Here is an 18333-nt window from a genome sequence, read left to right as displayed (position 1 = left end):
TACAATGACCAAGTTATGGTGACATTTTGGCACCAGTTTCAACAAAATTGTTTTATTGCTTTTCCAACTGTTATTTTCCTCTTAGCTTTACACCATACGTACAGCAGTGACAGGATTTTATGTTAAACTAGCCCATTCTTCGTTATGTTACTATTGGAAATGTCTCGGGGAAAGTATAGAGTCGAACTTTTCATATCAAGTTTGGTCTTATCAAAACTCCTTGGAGAAGATTTTCTTTTGTGGGAGAGAGTTTTCCTCACGTTTTATTGTGAGTATATAGTGAGGTCACTGCACTCCAAGTTCATTTAGTTCACGCATTGTAGATGTTTCTGATGCTGATTTAATTGAGACGTGATCATTTATTCATACTTTTCAGTTTTTCAGAATGGAATTCATTAAGAAGGACCTACTTTATCCCTGATTGCATCCCCAGTAAATTTTTAGGATAAGATGAAAAACTTGAAAAGAAATTGTAATTATATTGCTCTCAATCAGCAAAGGAAAAGATTACATTCAGTTCTTACTAAATCACAAAATTTTGAGGTATTAATTGTAACAATAAGGTTCATATTATTGTTAATATATTGTTTATATATTGAGCAGATCTTGGTAACACGACTAAATTTGCCTGAAAGGAATTACAGGATTGTAAATGTAATATTTATTATTTACTTGTTTAGTTATGTGTAGTGACAATGTAATAATTGCATCACATAAACTATTAAGATTCAGTATTAAATGTTAATCCAAAAATCATCGTGTAAATCATCACATAAGTATTGATCATTATTATTTGAAGAACATTTTTCAATTTAAAAGCAACCATAAATAACAGTATTAATTATGTGTTTCATGAACATATTTTATGATTTTCTTTTCTTGTAATTTTTGTTGTTTTATTTGACAGCAGTCATTTATATCTGTTGCAAAAAGAAGAACAAATTTGGCTCAAAGTCTTTGATAGAAGTCTTAAAGAGGCCACTTCTGAAACACAGTGAGGAAAATGTCTCATGGTGCCTTTAGCAAGAGCACTTTTATTATGTTAACGTGCACATAAACCTTCAGTAACGAGCTCCAAATAGCTTTATCCAATGAAGGAAAATCTGTTAGTTCAAACATACGTCATAGATGTACTGGACTCTTTCAACTCTGCAGAAAGCCTTAAGTGTTGTACAAAAGCCAACCAGCAGAGGTCACCAGTTCAGGATTCCCCCCCTCACATTCACAGGTTTGACAGAAGCACTCAGTCAACGCTGATCTAGAATCAGGTCACCCTGTTTAAATCCCTGCCTACAGCATCACAGCATGACATAATAGCTGTCATACTGTCAGTGGATGATGCCCTGTTTATTTTCCCACATCTGAAAAATCAGTGAGAGATTTGGGTCGGCTGGGGGGAGGGCGAGGAGGGGAGGGGGGGCAGGGGAATCGCTGACCAAGCCCAGCTCTTCATAATCTCAGGTTACAATCTAAGCCAACTGCTGTTTAAGCTACAATGATGACCTAAATATTATCAGATGCATTCAGAGCTAATAGGTTTTGTGATAGTTTTTTTGTTTTTTTTTTGGAAGTGGGGTGGGCGATGGGGGGGGGGGGGGGGGGGGGGGGGGCAAGGGAATCGCTGACCAAGCCCGTGGCTCTTCATAATCTCAGGTTACAATCTAAGCCAACAGCTGTTTAAGCTACAATGATGACCTAAATATTATCAGCTGCATTCAGGGCTAATAGGTTTTGTCTCTCTGACACACATACACACACCACACTCTGCATTCTGTTTGAGTGAAAGCAAGAAATGTAACGAAACTGTCAAAGCATAAATACCACAGTCCTGTGCAGAGTTCAACAGTTTATCATAATTATAATCATATAATGTATCTAAAAGTACCTGAATGTCATCCTGTATTTATTCTGTATATGTCAGTAAACCTTAGATGGCTCTTAACAAACTGCAAACAGTAGTTGGCCAACGGATACTGGCAGTGCCACATCACAAACATGTGCTTATGTTAATGTTAAATATGTTAATCCTGCAGCCATTTAGAGTTTTCCTCAGTGTGGAGTTCCGTAAATGTGCATTTTGCTCATCTTTTGTCACGTTCAAATGATTTCCTCTGGGCAGTATCTAAGCAGCTTGCCACTCTGAAGTCAATGAAGTTTATTTGAAGAAAACCATTTGGCTGTGCAGTGCCCTTGTAACCCCTTAGCAACTCATCACCATGTATATTAGACACACACTCTTGGATAGCACTTAAGCTGCAATCGCCACGAGGAGCTAGGACCATGAAATTGTGCTCTCAAAATTCCAGACAATGTTATATCACGTCTCTGCCCGCGGCGCTGTGTTTAAATCATGGTTATTTTTCACCCCATTATTTTCACTGTTTTAATGTTAAAGCAGGAAACCGGCCTCTTGCTCGATCATGGGTCGGCTGTCTTTTTTTTTTTTTTTTTTTTTATCAGAGGGTCCATATGTTACGGATTATCACTTTAATATTACTTGTGCTGTCACATTGGCTGCGGCTCACCCTGGTATCTCAGAACTTACATTAATACTGAGCTCATATTTATTCTTACTAGATGAAACACATGGCCTCTGTGAAAATCAAGACGAAGAAAATCTATGATTGTCTTACTACCTCTCCAGCAGAACATGGCTGAGGCATTTGAAATAGAATAATTGATGTTTTAATATCATTAAAAGATTAATATACATTAGGCGTAATCACATTCACAGTCCAGTCACTGTTAGCAGAAGTGTTTATTTCGTTCGCGTCATCATCCATACCCTGTGTACACTGAACACACTTATCTCACTCATTGCATGATGGTTTACCTCTAATAGAATCAGGGTGAATCTGTTTAGTTTTGCAATGTAAACATTTGGGGAATATTTTGAACTTTCTTTCAACCTGGTAGAAATGACTCTACAGTTCCATGTTCGTCTCAAACATTAAGACTTGAAAACATGCTTGTTTACATATTAGTGTGGAAAAAGTATATATTGAATACAAAAAATAAAGTTTGTCATCCAAAAGCATTAAAATCTAATATAAAATACAGATGCAAAATACATTCAGGGTTTCTCGATTTAAAGCAAGATAAAAAGCATCTAAAAATATTGCTGGCAAATGTCATTAGATTCTATACAGAGCTCATGTTTCGCTTTCTCAGCCAATATGAAAAGCTCGTGAGTATTTCTCACTGAATATTTTAAAGTCGTTATTCAATATTGCTTCCACTTTTTAGGCAAAAAGATGAACACATTGTCTGCTTTGGTCAAAGTCTGAAAGAATGTGTGGTATGAAGTGTCTTCTACAAAAAAAAACACTGCTGTAATTAGCACCCGAAGCATAACAAAATATAGACCTGGCCATCTAATAAAAAGCAATAAATATTAAAAAAAATAAATTAGCCAAAAACATTTCAAGTATCAAATCTCCTGGGAATTCGCTGTTTTGTATTTACAAAGGACACTGAGCACTGTGCCCTTCTAAATGTTGTCAGAATAGTGGTAGCCATGTTTAAGAGGCCGGTCAGCTTTTGCAAAACTGAGCAGACAAAAGCAACTTTCAGTTTTCTGTCATTTAGGAACACTGTTGGTAATTCTCGGCTCACTGTAACCACGTATATTGTTAGAAAACATTAAAGCCAAATATGTCTGACTTTGTGGCCCGTATAGTTTTCATTTTTTTGGAGGTTAGTGTACATGACTTCCTCTGAGGTAATGATATTATTTCCTTTTCCCAGCAGCAATGTGTCTCTTGGTTACAGCCTCCAGCCTCCTCCTCTCAGCATCCTCGGCTTTCCTCCTTTCTTCTTTTAGCTCCTTGTACCGCCATTTTGGTATCTGCAGCAGGTGCTCCCCTCCATCTTTGGCGCTGCTCTTCCTCCGACTCTGTTCTGGTTCATAGGTGGGTGTCGGGGCCTTGGACACCCTGACTTTGGGGATGCTGAAGCCGGGCCTGACGCTGCTCCTCCTCAGCACCATGTGCATGGGCAGCAGGCTGGTCCTCCGCAGCTCCATGGCTTCGTTGTAAGCTGCAATGCCCAGACTTGAGCTCCTGTGTCTCGGCATCAGGCTCTGGGCCTGAAGGCTGGCCCGGCGGTCTCCTGATTTCTTGGCCACCAGCATGACCCGAGAGTTCTGGAAGAGTTTGAGGTGGCTGTCCACCCTGCTGGGGTTGATGGAGCAGAGCTCCTTGGAGCGCTGCTGGCGGACGATCTCAGGGACTGCATAGCAACGTTTTCCCACACTTGGAGGACTGTCAGGGCACACCTGAAGGGAAACCAGGTTGTTATCAGGAGTTATAATATCAGCTGTATTATACAGGATATAGTAGTATAATACTGGTAGCAGTGCAGTAGCTCCAGAAGTGATAATTCCTGATGATCTCTCAACAAAAAGCATCAATCGTTTTTTGTTTTTGTTTTCTGTGTTGCACTACTGCTAATCGTGTATGAATAACATGCTTATCAGATGAGGCTGGCGTTAATTGTAACCATTAATTATTCAGAATTAATCCCAAAAAACACAGAATTTGATGGAATAAAAGATAAATTAGAGCCACATTTATTATCACAATATTATCATCAGTTCATTTGCACATCAGTTCTATTACAAACACTGACAGAACTGGATTATCCTTCTACTTGATAACCTCAAAAACGGAAACTTTAAATCTGTGGAAGGTGATTTTCATTTGACACGAGAATGTTTGGCTTCATCTGAAGATAAGAAAAAGAGTTCTGATATCTCCAACTATGCTGAATATGAGCAGACAGCAGGAGAAATAATGCAGAGGAGAGCAACTTTAAAGACTCTCTTCACCTTCAAAGTGCTTCCTCATCACAAACAGTAGTTATTCCCATTGCTCCACTTTATCTTGGTTTATGGGTATAACGTTGTTGTGAGGGAGTAAGTGAAGGACATGCTGTTAGGGTAGATGTACAGACTTCAATGCTGATTAATGTACAAATAAATACTGCAGAACAAACAGATTCCAGAGCCGAATTACTCACTGTGTGGCATGCGATGGCAATGAAAGGGCTCCTCATGGCAGTTGTGATGGAAACCATGTGGTCAATAACACCTTCATCCTCAGGGTTGGTGACATTGGCCATGCTGAAGACAGTCCGCACAGTGTCGGTCAGGCGCTTTATACAGTCACGCGGCTCCTGGGCTTTGGTCACCAGCGATGCCAGCGGGGGCCACTCCAGACTGGGAGAGCAAGTTTCAGTCAAGTCATAACTTCTCTCAACGCTACTTTTATGTTGTGTTTTTGTGTTATTTGATGAATGTTTAACTTTGTATGTTCTTTGATATATGTTGACCTTGTGTTGCACGTTTAAATCCCCGCCTCTGGCAAAAAGCAAAAAGAGCAGTCAATCTGTCAGGCAAATCTCGAAACGCTGGCGATGAGATGATTTGCACGCAGCTACATAGCTACGAGGTCAGTCAGGATTATTTATTTTCTACATAGCCGGGTGTCAGGGGGTTGACGATGTTCATCAGACATCTCCTCGAGATGCTGGTTTGTGTAGATGCTCAGGCAAAGTGTCAAAAAAAAAAAAAGGACTTGTAAAAGCACTCAGTGCCTCGAAGCAAAAGATTCATGAGTTCATTGCACATCCGTGTCAAATTAAATTAAACTGGAAACAAGGCAGCATGACTAAATCATTATTTGGGGTCATGCAGTGTCACTAACAGAGTCAGCAATGTATAGTTTATGATATATTTTATGATGTATTTTTTTATGTATTTTTTTTTGTAAATCAGCCGGCCTTTCATCTACTTACCTACCTAACACATTTTAGAAAATACCACTGAGATATTGCTCATGATAGACAGACATGCTGTGAGTTGTACCTGTATGTATCACGGTACTGGGGTGGACAGGGCCGCGCCATCAGGCGTGTCATCACCCACGCAGTTTCATAGCGGCCCGTGAACAAGGCCCACTCCCTGGCAGTGAAGTGGCGGCCACAGTCCTTCGCATTCAGGGCAGCTCCTGGTGGACACAAGGAAGGAAGGGCAAGTTGAATTTCTCAGTGGACAGACAAAGCAGAAAATGAGCGCACAGAGATGTAGGCTAAGATGTAAGAAGGTGGGAACAGAAAGAGTCGATGTCAGTCAAATGCTGCTTCCTGTCTCGGTGTGCTCAAGACAACTCGTGTACTCAACTCCACCCTTTGTACAGCTCTCACAGGGCAGTCAAGAGAAGAGTTAAGAGACACTGACAACGAAACCCCCTCCTTTGATGATTTGGCATCAAATGTCTTCATTATTTTCATAATCATGACGAAAATAAAATAAATACAAAAAGTAATAATTGTCTAACCAGATCTAGAGCCGACCCAAACTCTCCATTTGTCCACCATATTTCTGGAAGTTGGTTCTTTTGTGGTTATAAAAATTCAGATATCAGCAAAACATTTCTGATACTTGTCATTTGTGTCTATGTATGAAACTTGCACGTTCTTAATGACTGCAAAAGTGTTTAATTCAGGTTATGGTCTTCCTCACCTGCCATCATGAGCGAGCGCACACACTCCACCCTGCCCTGCATGGCAGCTTTCATCAGAGCGGTGAAGCCGTGGCAGTTTCTTCTCTCTATGTCCAACCCAGAGTAGTAGTTCAGCAGATAGTTGGTGATTGTTATGTGGCCTTTAACAACGGAGGAATAAAACGACACACAAGTCAAACACGGTCAAACTACATCACATTACTAGGCTGCTTGTAAAAGGGTTTCCCAACATGCATTCACACTTGTTCACAACATTTTGAAGGGGAAAAGATCCACATCCATACAGCTGGTCAGACAAAATACTTCATGCAGACTTGTGCTCTTGATGCCGGTCTGTGTTCATCTGTGTCATCATTAGTGTCAAATTGCCTGTGTGTATATTTGTATTTGAATGTACATGTGTCCAACAGGACTGTGGAGCAGCCTGTCACAGTGTGTGCATGAGTGTGCGTGAGTGTGTGTGAGTGTGCGTGTGTGTGTGTGTGTGTGTGTGTGTGTGTGTGTGTGTGTGTGTGTGTGTGTGTGTGTGTGTGTGCGTGTGTGTGTGTGTGTGTGTTACCTGCTTGTGCAGCAGTGATGAGAGCTGTGTTTCCTTCGCTGTCCTGCCAGTTGACATCCATGTGGGGACACTGAGACAGCGCTATGACGACGTCCACGTAGCCTTGGTAACATGCAACCAACAGCCCTATCTGAGACAAAAAGAAGTGACAGGGCAGGAAGAGGATAGGGAACGGTTTCGAGAGGAGGGAAAGGGGGGGGGGAGATGTGTAAAGTTAGAATCAGCAAAAATGCAAAGGTAGGAGAAAAAAATGGAGGTGAAGCAAAAGTGCAGTAAAAGTGCTGACATATAAGAAGCATTATTAAGAAAAATGCGATCAAGTCGGTGTCAGAAGGAATCCACAAGACCAGTCGACCTTTATGCAACTTCCAAAACTAATATCTGTGATCAAACATGACATCTGTTGTGTTTTCATTGAGAAACCTTGAACTATAAAAAAAAAAAAAAAAAAAAAAAAAATAAGCTGTCTCCCTCTGTCTGATGTTGTTGTGTACTTTAGTGTGGATGTGTTTTTGCGCCTGTGTCTGTTCATGCCAGAATAGGCAGCCTTTTATATATGTGTGTGGACAAATGTGAGTGTTGATTTATGGGACTTTGGGTGTGTGTGCGAGCCTGGAAAACTCCTGTAAAAGTTGTGTGCTTTCCGGAAGGCGCACAACTTCCTCAGCCAAGACAAACAAGTCTAACCACCGGAGCGAGTAGAATTCAGGAACACAGAGCTCTCAATTGACTTATCATAAAGGCAGCGTGTTTATACATTTATACATGAACTATTTCTATCTGTGAGGAATATCTTTTATTAGATGGGTCACAGCATATAAATTTGTATTGCGTGTTTTCAGATGTTTTCAGTAAATGTATGTAAAAAATGCAGGTAACGTGAAGGGAATTAATTTGGTCAACATGATGACATAAAATGATTTTATTTGAAATTACTTAGAACTTGAAAGAACAACATGTGACGGTATAAAAAAAATGTAATACATAAAAACCTTTCGTTCTCCAGAGCGTGTATTGTATACGTGCAATTTATTTAGCGTTTAATGCTCAACTGGAATTGAAGAAAATACACAATATGCTTTATTAAAAAAAATACCACGTTTTTGTTACTTCATGCAACAGAAAGGAACAGTAAGAGCACGCAAAAAAAGTTCTCTCTCATTACTCAGGTGTAGTTTGCGAAGTGTAATTGGTGAGGCTGTAAGTTATGGGGAAAACAGCATGTTCATGATGGTCTGTTAATTTGCAAGCTGGCGGACACCTAGTCCAAATGAATGCTTTATTAAAACCAGGTGTGCTGGAGAGGTCAACCAATCAGACCTCCTACATGTCAGAACACACAGCCGGTGCATGCATCAGCTGCAAGATATGTTTAGATTCTACACAGCTGCTGGCTGAGTAATCAAGAAATATTGTAGACCTTTTTACTTTTACTTCAATAACAGGAAGATTTCTCACTGCACTTACGGCTCTTCATATTGGTAGCGTTGAAACATTTTAATGGATTTCAAGGAATGAATTCTGTGGAATTTAATCAAATATGCTAAACTAGAACATGGTCAATAAACAGCAGCATAACTTGAGCACCATGTCTTTAAAGTACAACAAACTCTGATGACCTGCAGCTAACGACATGGTGATTGAAACACTGACTTGACTGCAGAATGTGTCAGTGTATAGAGACATGGTGGTGTTTTAAACTTCTTGAATATCAAATCTGGGCCATATTAGCTCAAACTTTTCCAGGAAGAATAAAATATTACACTGTTTTGGTAAATTGTCAGAATGTCTTCCACATTTAATATTCCTTGAGCAAACTTGAGTCATGAGCCTGCTTCAATAACACGATGTGAGAGCACTCATAAAATTGTTTCTTTGCACCACTTGGAACGATAAGTTTTTAATCTTCTTATCCAAGCACTCTGTCATTGCTAAATTATTCTTCAAACTACATGGTATGATTAAAGGTGGAGTCTGGCTGAAATTAATAGACATAATAACGATCGAGCACAGATACAGATAAGGCCCGAAGGTTTATAGAAAACTCACAAAATGCATGCAAGTGGTGGGCAAGGGGTTGTACTTTAGTACACATAGTACAACCCCTGCTCCCCATATTCACTGCTGAGAAACTCTGCCTTTCTGAAATACTCTTTTTTTATACCCAATCATGTTACTGATCTGTTGTGAATTAACCTAATTAGTTGTGAGATGTTCGACGAGCTGTTGTTTTTTTTTTGCGTTACACAACGTTTGTTGCCTTTACCCGACATTTTTTAAGACGTGTGGCCGGCATCAAATTCAACAAATAAAATACAATTTCACAGTTTCACATTTGTGTTGTCTTTGTGATTAAATATGGGTATATGTGATTTGCAAATCATTGCATTCTGTTTTTATTTACATTTTTACACAGCGTCGCAACGTTTTGGGAAACAGGGTTGTAGATACATCTTACATAGATGATCAAGTTGCAGAATGTTTCAGTTCTTCTTAATTTAACCAGTATCAAGAGTATCCCTTCGTTCTGAATCTCATACTATTTCTTTTTTACTTTTAGTACCCTATAAAGCATGTACTTGTATGCATGTACGAGTACGCCCCCTTTGAATGCCTACTCTTTTTGTTCTCCTTCTTCCTTTTGCGGGCGGCGCATTAGTGCCACCAACTCTCTCGAAGGCTCAGTCAATGTGACGTAACGTACACAGAGGATTGTGGGTAACAGCAGCCAGAGTAGCATGCTGGCCTACATACTGCAAAATATGATCGGATGTAGTAGGACATCCTGGTACTTTTCGCATACTATGTTCAACATACTATGTATTGGGACATCACTAAATCTTTTTCTGGCATACTAAATAGTATAGTAGTATGGATATTGGAACAGAAAGTCTTTGTTCCTCTTTTTGTCAAAGTGTCGGTGGGATTGCCTCAACACTGCCTTTTATTTATATTAGGCTGAACACAGTTTCCTATTAAATTACATCACCTAAGCTTTCGGTTTAGTGTACTTGAGGCTCTGTTAAACTGCCTTAGAGAATTTACAGGACATATACTTTAGATGTGGTTTCACCTGGAATCCAAACTGAACTCAAACTAAAACACAACCATGCTGTCAGCCAACTGGAGATGTAGTCACACCAACATTGTCAGCCCTGAGGGAAAATGTGGACAAAGTTGCGGAGTAGCTGCTGGATTGTCAGGAAGAAGTTCACTAACACTGGCACAGCTTCAGGTAGCTCTTTCTGCTTTGACACTCACACGTAGACCTTGTCTATGTCTCTCTCACACTTTCTCGTGTACACAGACACAACAATTCTTGGCAAGCCTCCAGCCGTGCTGTGATGTGCTTTAGTAGCGTGCCTTGCAGCATGTCTGGAGCAATCTCCGTCGCCTGACTATGTCCTGTTTTCCCTGTGAACTTTTCTTGCCCACATGCACAAACACACACCAGCATTTAACTTCTTTGTTTTACCGTTTCCTCCAGACAACTTCTACTCAGCACATTCCTACCAAACACTAGGGGAAATATTTTACACCTATTGTGCTCTCTGATATTGAAGGGCTTTACTAGTGGCTGCAGGCAATGTGGGAGACTGAAGAATCTGCACCAGCAAAATGCCCACTCACAAGTACATGGATTAAAAAAAAAGCCAATCCTGTGCTTCAAAACACTTAATGGCTATTTCTGGGGTTCGAGGGATATAAATAACAGCACCTTGCAGATCAACAATCCTAAAACAATCAAGAGAGCGACTTCCAGGAATGGATGAGTGTGTGTCCAGAGCAAAAATAAAACACAGTAGGGCGTGACATAGTTGTAAATCCTCACCAATGTTTTTTTTGGGGGGGGATTATGTATTTTGTATCAAGGCAAAATGCAAATGCAGATCATTTAACGCTTTTATGACTTTCTGAGGATGGACATCGACATACTGTATGTCCTCCCTGACTGTAATCTCTCTTGTTTCATTACACTGGATTGTATAAGTAAACACAGACTTAAACGTCCTTATGATGGAAGTGCAGTGTCCTTGAATATTTATTCTGTAATTGCTTACTATAAAGTATAAAGTAGTATGCACTGGATGTGTTTGAACTCAAACCAAAATAGTGTTACTTTTCTGTGCACATCAGAGTATTGACACTGAAAGATGCTCTTCGAAGTTAAGATGACATAAATGTAACACGGGCAGGTAGCTATTTCTTTAACTCGCCTATGTTCGATTATTAATCGCTCCCACCTTGTGCTCTTTTCTCTTTGTCTCTCTTCAGGTGTTTCTGATCTGTGATGAGTGGATGGCCCCACACACCTACTCTATATAATGGAGGTTTGAAAAGCAGGAGCGCTCACTCTTCTTTGTGAGGCAGCCCTGTGATGTGTTGCTTTTTTATTTGTAGGGCACTTTGTTTTGAGGATGGAGGCTTGGTAGTTCTTTTTTTGGGGTTTTTGAGGTTGTTGGTTTTTTTTTTAGTTTCCCTAGTTTCCCTGTCTTGGCTAGTTTAGAGAGGGGAGGGGGGTTTCTAGGTCCGAGGGCCCAAAGGAAGCTGGTCGGCCCAGACTCTTCCCATCTTTTTTTTTTTTTTCCCCAGCCTCCAGACTCATGCTTTCAATATTGCCTTGAAATTAAATTATTTTTGCCTTACTGTTCTCTGAGTATGGAGAACTCTTTACATGTTTGTGGTCACAAAGTTGAGCCAATTTATTTTTTGTGGCCACAACACGTACAAACCTGAGGCATTCCTGTTGTTTGCCATGGCTATCTAACATGATGGCAAGTCAAGTTGTCTCTACCTTTCTAACATGCAACATTTTAGACTCCTCATACTACAAAATGTATATTCTGCTGGAAGCTAGCAGGCCTGTGTTAGCACTGATGTCAAACACATGTGACTTTTGAACATAATCAGTGATGCTGGCAAGTACCTGCACACAGTTGTTGTCATCATACTGCATTCTATAAATGTGTTCACGTGTAATGATGGGCACCAAACTGGTTCATATCTTTTGATTGCAATAATGTGTTTCAAACCGGAGAAGAAGAATATTCCACGTAAATGAATTAGCCTGTGGAAAACCAAACTATCTTCTTTTTTTGTTTTTTGTTTTTTGTGCTCCAAATAATTCAATGTCAGCTGGTATCAGAAATTCTCAGGAGACCTCCAATATAGGGGATTCTGTCACAAAAACAACAAATGAAATGAAGATGTACCTTAACAATGGCAACCTTGACCAAACGTATGCACAAGTCATGACAAAATTAAGTGATGTATGCAGAGCTCTTGGCAAAAATGAATTTCAGTTGAACTAAAATTTGTTTGCATAAGGTTAGTGGTTGTGATGAACACAAAACCACGCAAATTCTGGAATGGACTTATTATTAGCCTGCAGAGATAGAGAGACACGGACAAACACACACACTCTGTAATCTGGGGAATATCCAGAGCTAGGAATAGAAAGGCTTAGCCTTATCAGTCAGAGAGACAGAGAGCGGGGGGGCGGAGGGGGCACGCAACTGTATCTACAGTTAATTCTCTAAAAACGGTCTCCAAAGAGGATGACACAATACCCAGTGTAACCCTTAAAATTCCTTAACACTAAAAAAAAAAATACATGTCTGCTAGACAATGTAAAAAGTGAGTGAATGGTGCCTGGTGTTTTCTTTGGTAACTCCATGCCTCACCCCCTTGCTCTCTCCCTCTCTATCTGCACACCTGTGCCTCATGTGGGATAACCACACCTGCTGGCCTTCAAGTCATCACCACTGCTCTATGGAGGTAATTCTCTTCTGCTGTGCAGTCCTGGGTGTCGATGGGCCACACGTCTAGACATTTAGTTATAAATCTACCTACCAGCCAGCTCGATTGTCCGTTGGCCTGCCCGCCCCCCTAAGTTTTGCCTCATACCTGTTCTCCAGCATTATAGGCTGCCTGCTTGTCCTGTGTCTGCATTTGGGTTCGCCCTTGGTGAATGACACCTTGAATGCCCTTCTGCCGCTGGAGGAAAACGTAACAACTTCTAACAAGCAGCAGTTTAAAAAGCATTATCAGATTAAACAAAACAAACAGGATGGCATCCAAAACGAGTAGAAAAATGCTTAAAAGCCTGTTCTGGTATTGTCCTTTTTACACTTAAGAAACCAAGAGGCTGCTGTCCTTGTTGCGTTCTGTGTCCGACAAAAGGATTTACCCACTTTTTTTTTCTCAAATGAAGTACGACAGAACCTAAATCCTGCCAGACAATCTCTGCAGCCAAAACCAAGAATAAATGTTGCAACTTTCTACTCAGAAACAAGCACGTGCGCACACATGCAGTGAAACACACTCAGATCGCCCTCAATAACATACATTAGAGGCGCCACTGACGTGGATGTACTGGGCCATGTTTCTGTCAATATCCTCCCTGCTGGATGTCTCTCTGTCTGCAGCTGAGCGTTCACATGGCTATATCAAATCAGATGTGTATGATTGTCACTTTGATTTTTCCACCCATCTGTATTTGCTAACATCATTGGACTTTCTACCATCTGCAGTGCCAAAATTCTCTATGCGCCTATGCCTCATTTAGTTTATCTGCCTTTTGGCCTGTTGGTCGATCCATGTGACGGTCAGCTGCTCTTTCTGTTTTGTCAGACGTGCTGCGGTTGACGTCATTGGCTGTGGCCTCAACAGGCACGACTGAAACATACTGTATCTTTCCTGATTTGTTACCTGATCCCAACTTATTTGGAAAATTTGATTGTGTTCTAAAGGAGGGTGTGTGTGTGTGTGTGTGCGTGATGGAGAGAGAGGTAACAGTCAGGCTTGTGGCCTGATTTAAGCCTGTGTGTGTGTGTGTGTGTGTGTGTGTGTGTGTGTGTGTGTGTGTGTGTGTGTGTGTGTGTGTGTGTGTGTGTGTGTGTGTGTGTGTGTGTGTGTGTGTGTGTGTGTGTCAACTTCTCCAATTGACCACAAGGAGAACACCGAACACACTATTGTAAACGGGGTCAGATGTGCCTAAAGACATTGATATATTAAATTGATACATGAGATTAACGCGCACGTCCTGCAGACTGAAGCGATAACCCTAATGTTAACTGAAATTAATGACTTGGGTTCATCTTTTACTTTTTACATCAGAAAGCCAATAGTTGGTTGACATGTCCTCCATCACATCAGCCATTCAAATCAAAATGATGGGAATATAATCTGACTGTGACAGCATAGAAAATTACTTTTCTGTAATCATACTGTATACTAGGAGAATTAAATCCTCATACTTGCCTGTGACCCACATTAGTATTTAGGCTGTGTTTAGTTGAAACATGGACTACTTCACCCTTTCTTGTGAGGGCACACTGGACAGACTGTCTGTTTATGTCAATAAATGGTTAGCTATTGTACTGACATTATGAATCCAGTTAATCACGTTTCGAAATCTGCAAAGTCTGATGTGAGAAAACATGGGATTGCAACAACATCCGAACAAGGCCTATCAAACAGACTGGGGGGGGACGGTATCAAAAGTTGTGACTGATGTTTTGTGACACTAATCTTTATCATATAAATATACAAAATAAGATAAACCCTCCCCTGAGCCACACATTATTATCAGGTTACTACAAAACATTTACTAAAACTGTAGTGTTGAAGTGGACAGTGTTGGTTGTCAATCAAATTTCCTTTGCATTCGTAAAGGTCCTTTTTATCCAACATTTGTTCTGTCTTTCAACCACTGACTTGAATTTAATCTTCTGTGCCAGCAAACATTCACCTTGCTGAAGTACCTTTATGCAAAACAAAGAGCCACCTTCTGAGCTGCAATTCCACTGCTGAGCTTGACCGCTAACTTCCCTGCTGAAGGGAACCACAGTCAACAGAAACAACATTACATAAGAAAATGTGACTGAAGTGCTCGATATATCAGTGCATCAGTGATTTTACTAGTTTTTACTGTCAAAGAAATCTGCATTTAGCTATTTTTACACAGCTGGAATAATGCCATATGTAATAAGCACATTAACAATACTATTAATATGCAGGGATTTTGACCCAACTGGTAATGTGGTTCCTTTGATCCCCAACACGAACAAATCATGATAATGTAAATGTCCCTATATACTGCTGATGTGTTAAAAGGGAAATGATGTGCATTCTTTACTTGGGTCATATCCAAGCCTGGGATGTGCTGTAACACCCTTCTTTGTCTTACATACCACTTTGTAAAGCCGTCTGCTATATTAGGATGTTGACATCTGTATCAGGATGTGTCTCCAATGGATGTGTTCCCTAACCTGTATTGTCTCGGAGTCTGTGCATATCCCATCGGCCCCCGAGGGCATGGCAAAGTAAATGGTGAATGCAAAAGCACACATCCTAGTTGTCTTGGCGAACACATACCTCTCTTTCTCTTCTCTCACTGCTACGCACTATACTCAAACATTAGTCTCAAACAAGTGCCTTTAAGACCCTTGACCTTTTTTTCTGTGGGGTTCTGTGCAGAATGTCTAAATATCACGAGGAGTCTATAAAACACACAATCTGAAGTGCACATAATTAGGACCAATAATAATGGCGAAGAATAAGGGACATCTTGACACTATAAAAATGTCATTTTACTCTTCTTTTTTTTTTCTTCTTCTTCCCATGCTCCCACCACTGATTATACATTGTACTTGCAAAGAAATAAGGAGAAAGAAGTGGTGAGACACGTGCGTGTTTGAATGAAAACAGGAGGTGAGATGTAAGAAGAGAAAATGGGGTCGCTTCAAGGTCGGAGATGCAGATTTTTTGGTATAAGGTCAGTTGTATGAAAACAATCCCAGACAAAGGTCAGTGAATAAAAACAGTCTCGTGCATCTACAAACAAAGCAGTGAAACTCCATCTTGTCCTCTAGAACTGGAGCTGCTGACAATAGAAAACTATGCTTAGTATTTGGCTTCCTCCACATGTAAAGCTATAGACATTTGGATGCGTACTATGTGGTAATGGGCAAAAATGCTGGGTTGCCCGCAGTTGTTTGACAGGAGTGAAGTGATACATACACGAGGCATGAAGGGATATGTACACTAATTTTAACTGTAAATATAATCTGAGATACTTTTTAGCAGAAGCAGCTAATCTGACTCTTTCTTGACATCATACAGTTTTTGTGCCATTGTTTGATATTGGCAAACTCATATAATATGATATAACATGACGTCCCATGTGTCGTCATCTGGTACAACAGAAACTGAAACATCCCTATAGTGAAATGTATGGCTTTAATGCATCCTGGGTCATTAAACACAGGTTTTCTGTACAGAAGGACTTTAATTCCCAGACCTGCCTGACCCTTTAAAAAGGAACGTCTTTATGGGACATTTTTTTTTTTTTCTGTTGTGATGTTACTCAATTCCAAAGAAGGGAATGTTTATTTGTTCAGCAATTTCCCTTACAAAACTGTACGTATGTTTTTATTGTGTCTCTTGAGAAGGTACATTTAATTAAGATTTCTGTAATAATAGAGTACCATGTAGCTCTGTATTTGGATCCCCATCAGCTTTCACCAAGCGGTCACTCATCTTCTCGGGGTCCACACAACAATGGTAAACCAACAAACTACAATCTTGAGCTTTTAAATGAGGAGAGACTGATTCCACTTGGGTTAAAGTTGCACTAATTCCAGAGAGTTTCTGATTGGCCACAGTTTGTTTTGTTGGTCTGAATATGTCGAATTTATTTGACGATAACTTCACGCCTGCATGCTGCTTTATCCTTCCCACTCGCATCAGCAGCCATCTTAGAGTACAACATAAGACTGTTGAAATCGCTCGCTGCCATCATCTCATTGGTATAAAATGTGTTTACCCACAGACTCACTACAAATTGAATCACTCCAAGACTAAGAAAAGGCACACACACACACACACACACACACACTCAAACATACATATCGACCGCGCACACAGGACGGTGTGTTCTTCTAACCACGAGAGATGTCAGTGGTTTTTAAGAGGCTGAGTTTGCTCACTGTCTCATAACTGATATCTGCCATCACATGTGTTCATGTGAAAAAGGTGATCAGAGATAAAGGTGAGAAAATAAACTGAACCAAGGAGGTATGGACAAAGACATACAAGAGATTTGAAATGTGGCATTTTCACTTGCAAACTGAAAATAGAGTAATCACTGCAAGTCACAGTCCCACACGTGAATGTATGACACACTGACTTCCATATGCCATAGTAAGTTAGAGATCCGACCAGATACTTTCTTAAGGCCTGGAAGGAGGGAAGTAAGCCACCATAGCAAGCTCAGGCTTCATTATTTCAATAGCTTTCCTTTTGAATCTGATGCTCTTTAAATTGACTTGTTGCACTGAATGGGAAAAAGATTAAACGATCTGGCTGAAGGTGTTTCTTAACTTCTCCATACATTATGTGCCCTAATATATGAAATCGGAGCCAATTCTTCAACTGAATTTGTCACACTACTCTATTTTGAGATGCACGTGTGTCAAGGCGAACTACTTTTATGAAGTTACTGAAAGTGCTCCATACCCTGTTATTCCTGTCGGTCTCCTTCATCTCTTCCTCCTTCACTCCATGTCTTATCATTATCCGGACGATAGCGGCGTTGTTGGTGCAGCACGCCTGGAAAAAGGACAGCGGCTCCGGGCTTTTCGGAGACGGGGTGCGCTCCGAGTCCGCGAACACATCGTCTGGTGGATAGAAGGAGTCGTCCGACACGATGCTCCGACAATCATCCAAGTCCTCAAAATCAACTTCCTCGAATTCATCATCGTCCTCCTCACTCGCGTCCTCGTCCTCATCCTCGCACGAGCCCAGGTAGTTTTCGTCCTCAGAGTTGGACAGGGGCTCCTCGGTTATGGTCGGGTGGACTTGCCCGAGGTTCCCCCCGACTTTTTGCTGCTGCTGGAGCTGTTTGACGCGGACAGACGAGGCGCCTCCTCCATCCCTGTCGTCCGTGATCAGCACCATCTAACCCCCGAGCCAAGGGCACTGTCCGCGGGGTCGAGTGCAGCCTGGCACACGTCACGCATGGGACTGGCTGTCTCTCAGAGACAACAAACTACAGTCCCCCCCCCAAAAAAAAAAGTCACTCACATTACTTACAAGGGCCTGAATTTCACAAATTCCTTGATCTGTGCTGGCACACTAGTCGAACATGTTGCGCGTTTAGTTCGTCTACCCAACAGCCGTCTTTGGAGAGTTGTCGACGTTATGCACATCCGAGCCTTGAACGTCCCGCGGAGTAATAATCTGCTT

The 18333-nt window shown here is 40.9% G+C and overlaps 1 protein-coding gene across 1 annotated transcript; it reads right to left on the bottom strand.

The window, feature by feature from the left end:
- Positions 1-2746: 2746 nt before the first annotated feature.
- On the bottom strand, positions 2747-18167 carry ankrd33ba (ankyrin repeat domain 33ba). Its single transcript, XM_069705590.1, has 6 exons — positions 17605-18167; positions 7084-7213; positions 6524-6664; positions 5867-6008; positions 5020-5218; positions 2747-4276 (listed from the first exon to the last, which is right to left on the bottom strand). The coding sequence occupies exons 1-6, from the start codon at positions 18043-18045 to the stop codon at positions 3731-3733; spliced, it is 1599 nt and encodes a 532-aa protein (XP_069561691.1). The 5' UTR covers positions 18046-18167; the 3' UTR covers positions 2747-3730.
- Positions 18168-18333: the final 166 nt, after the last annotated feature.

The sequence above is a fragment of the Brachyistius frenatus genome, unplaced genomic scaffold (genome assembly GCF_029030835.1).
Source record: "Brachyistius frenatus isolate BFR_SWC_R1_liver_20210118 unplaced genomic scaffold, ASM2903083v1 Contig_57, whole genome shotgun sequence".
NCBI lineage: Eukaryota > Metazoa > Chordata > Actinopteri > Embiotocidae > Brachyistius > Brachyistius frenatus.
Note: the sequence above shows the minus strand (reverse complement) of the source record. Positions and strands in the feature narration are given on the sequence as shown.

Coding starts and splice junctions, on each gene's coding strand:
- ankrd33ba (XM_069705590.1), bottom strand. CDS start 18,045: ATGGTGCTGATCACGGACGACAGGGATGGAGGAGGCGCCTCGTCTGTC. Junction 7,214..17,604: donor AGACCGACAGGAATAACAGG/GTATGGAGCACT, acceptor TTTTTGTCTCAG/ATAGGGCTGTTGGTTGCATG. Junction 6,665..7,083: donor CATCACTGCTGCACAAGCAG/GTAACACACACA, acceptor CCGTTGTTAAAG/GCCACATAACAATCACCAAC.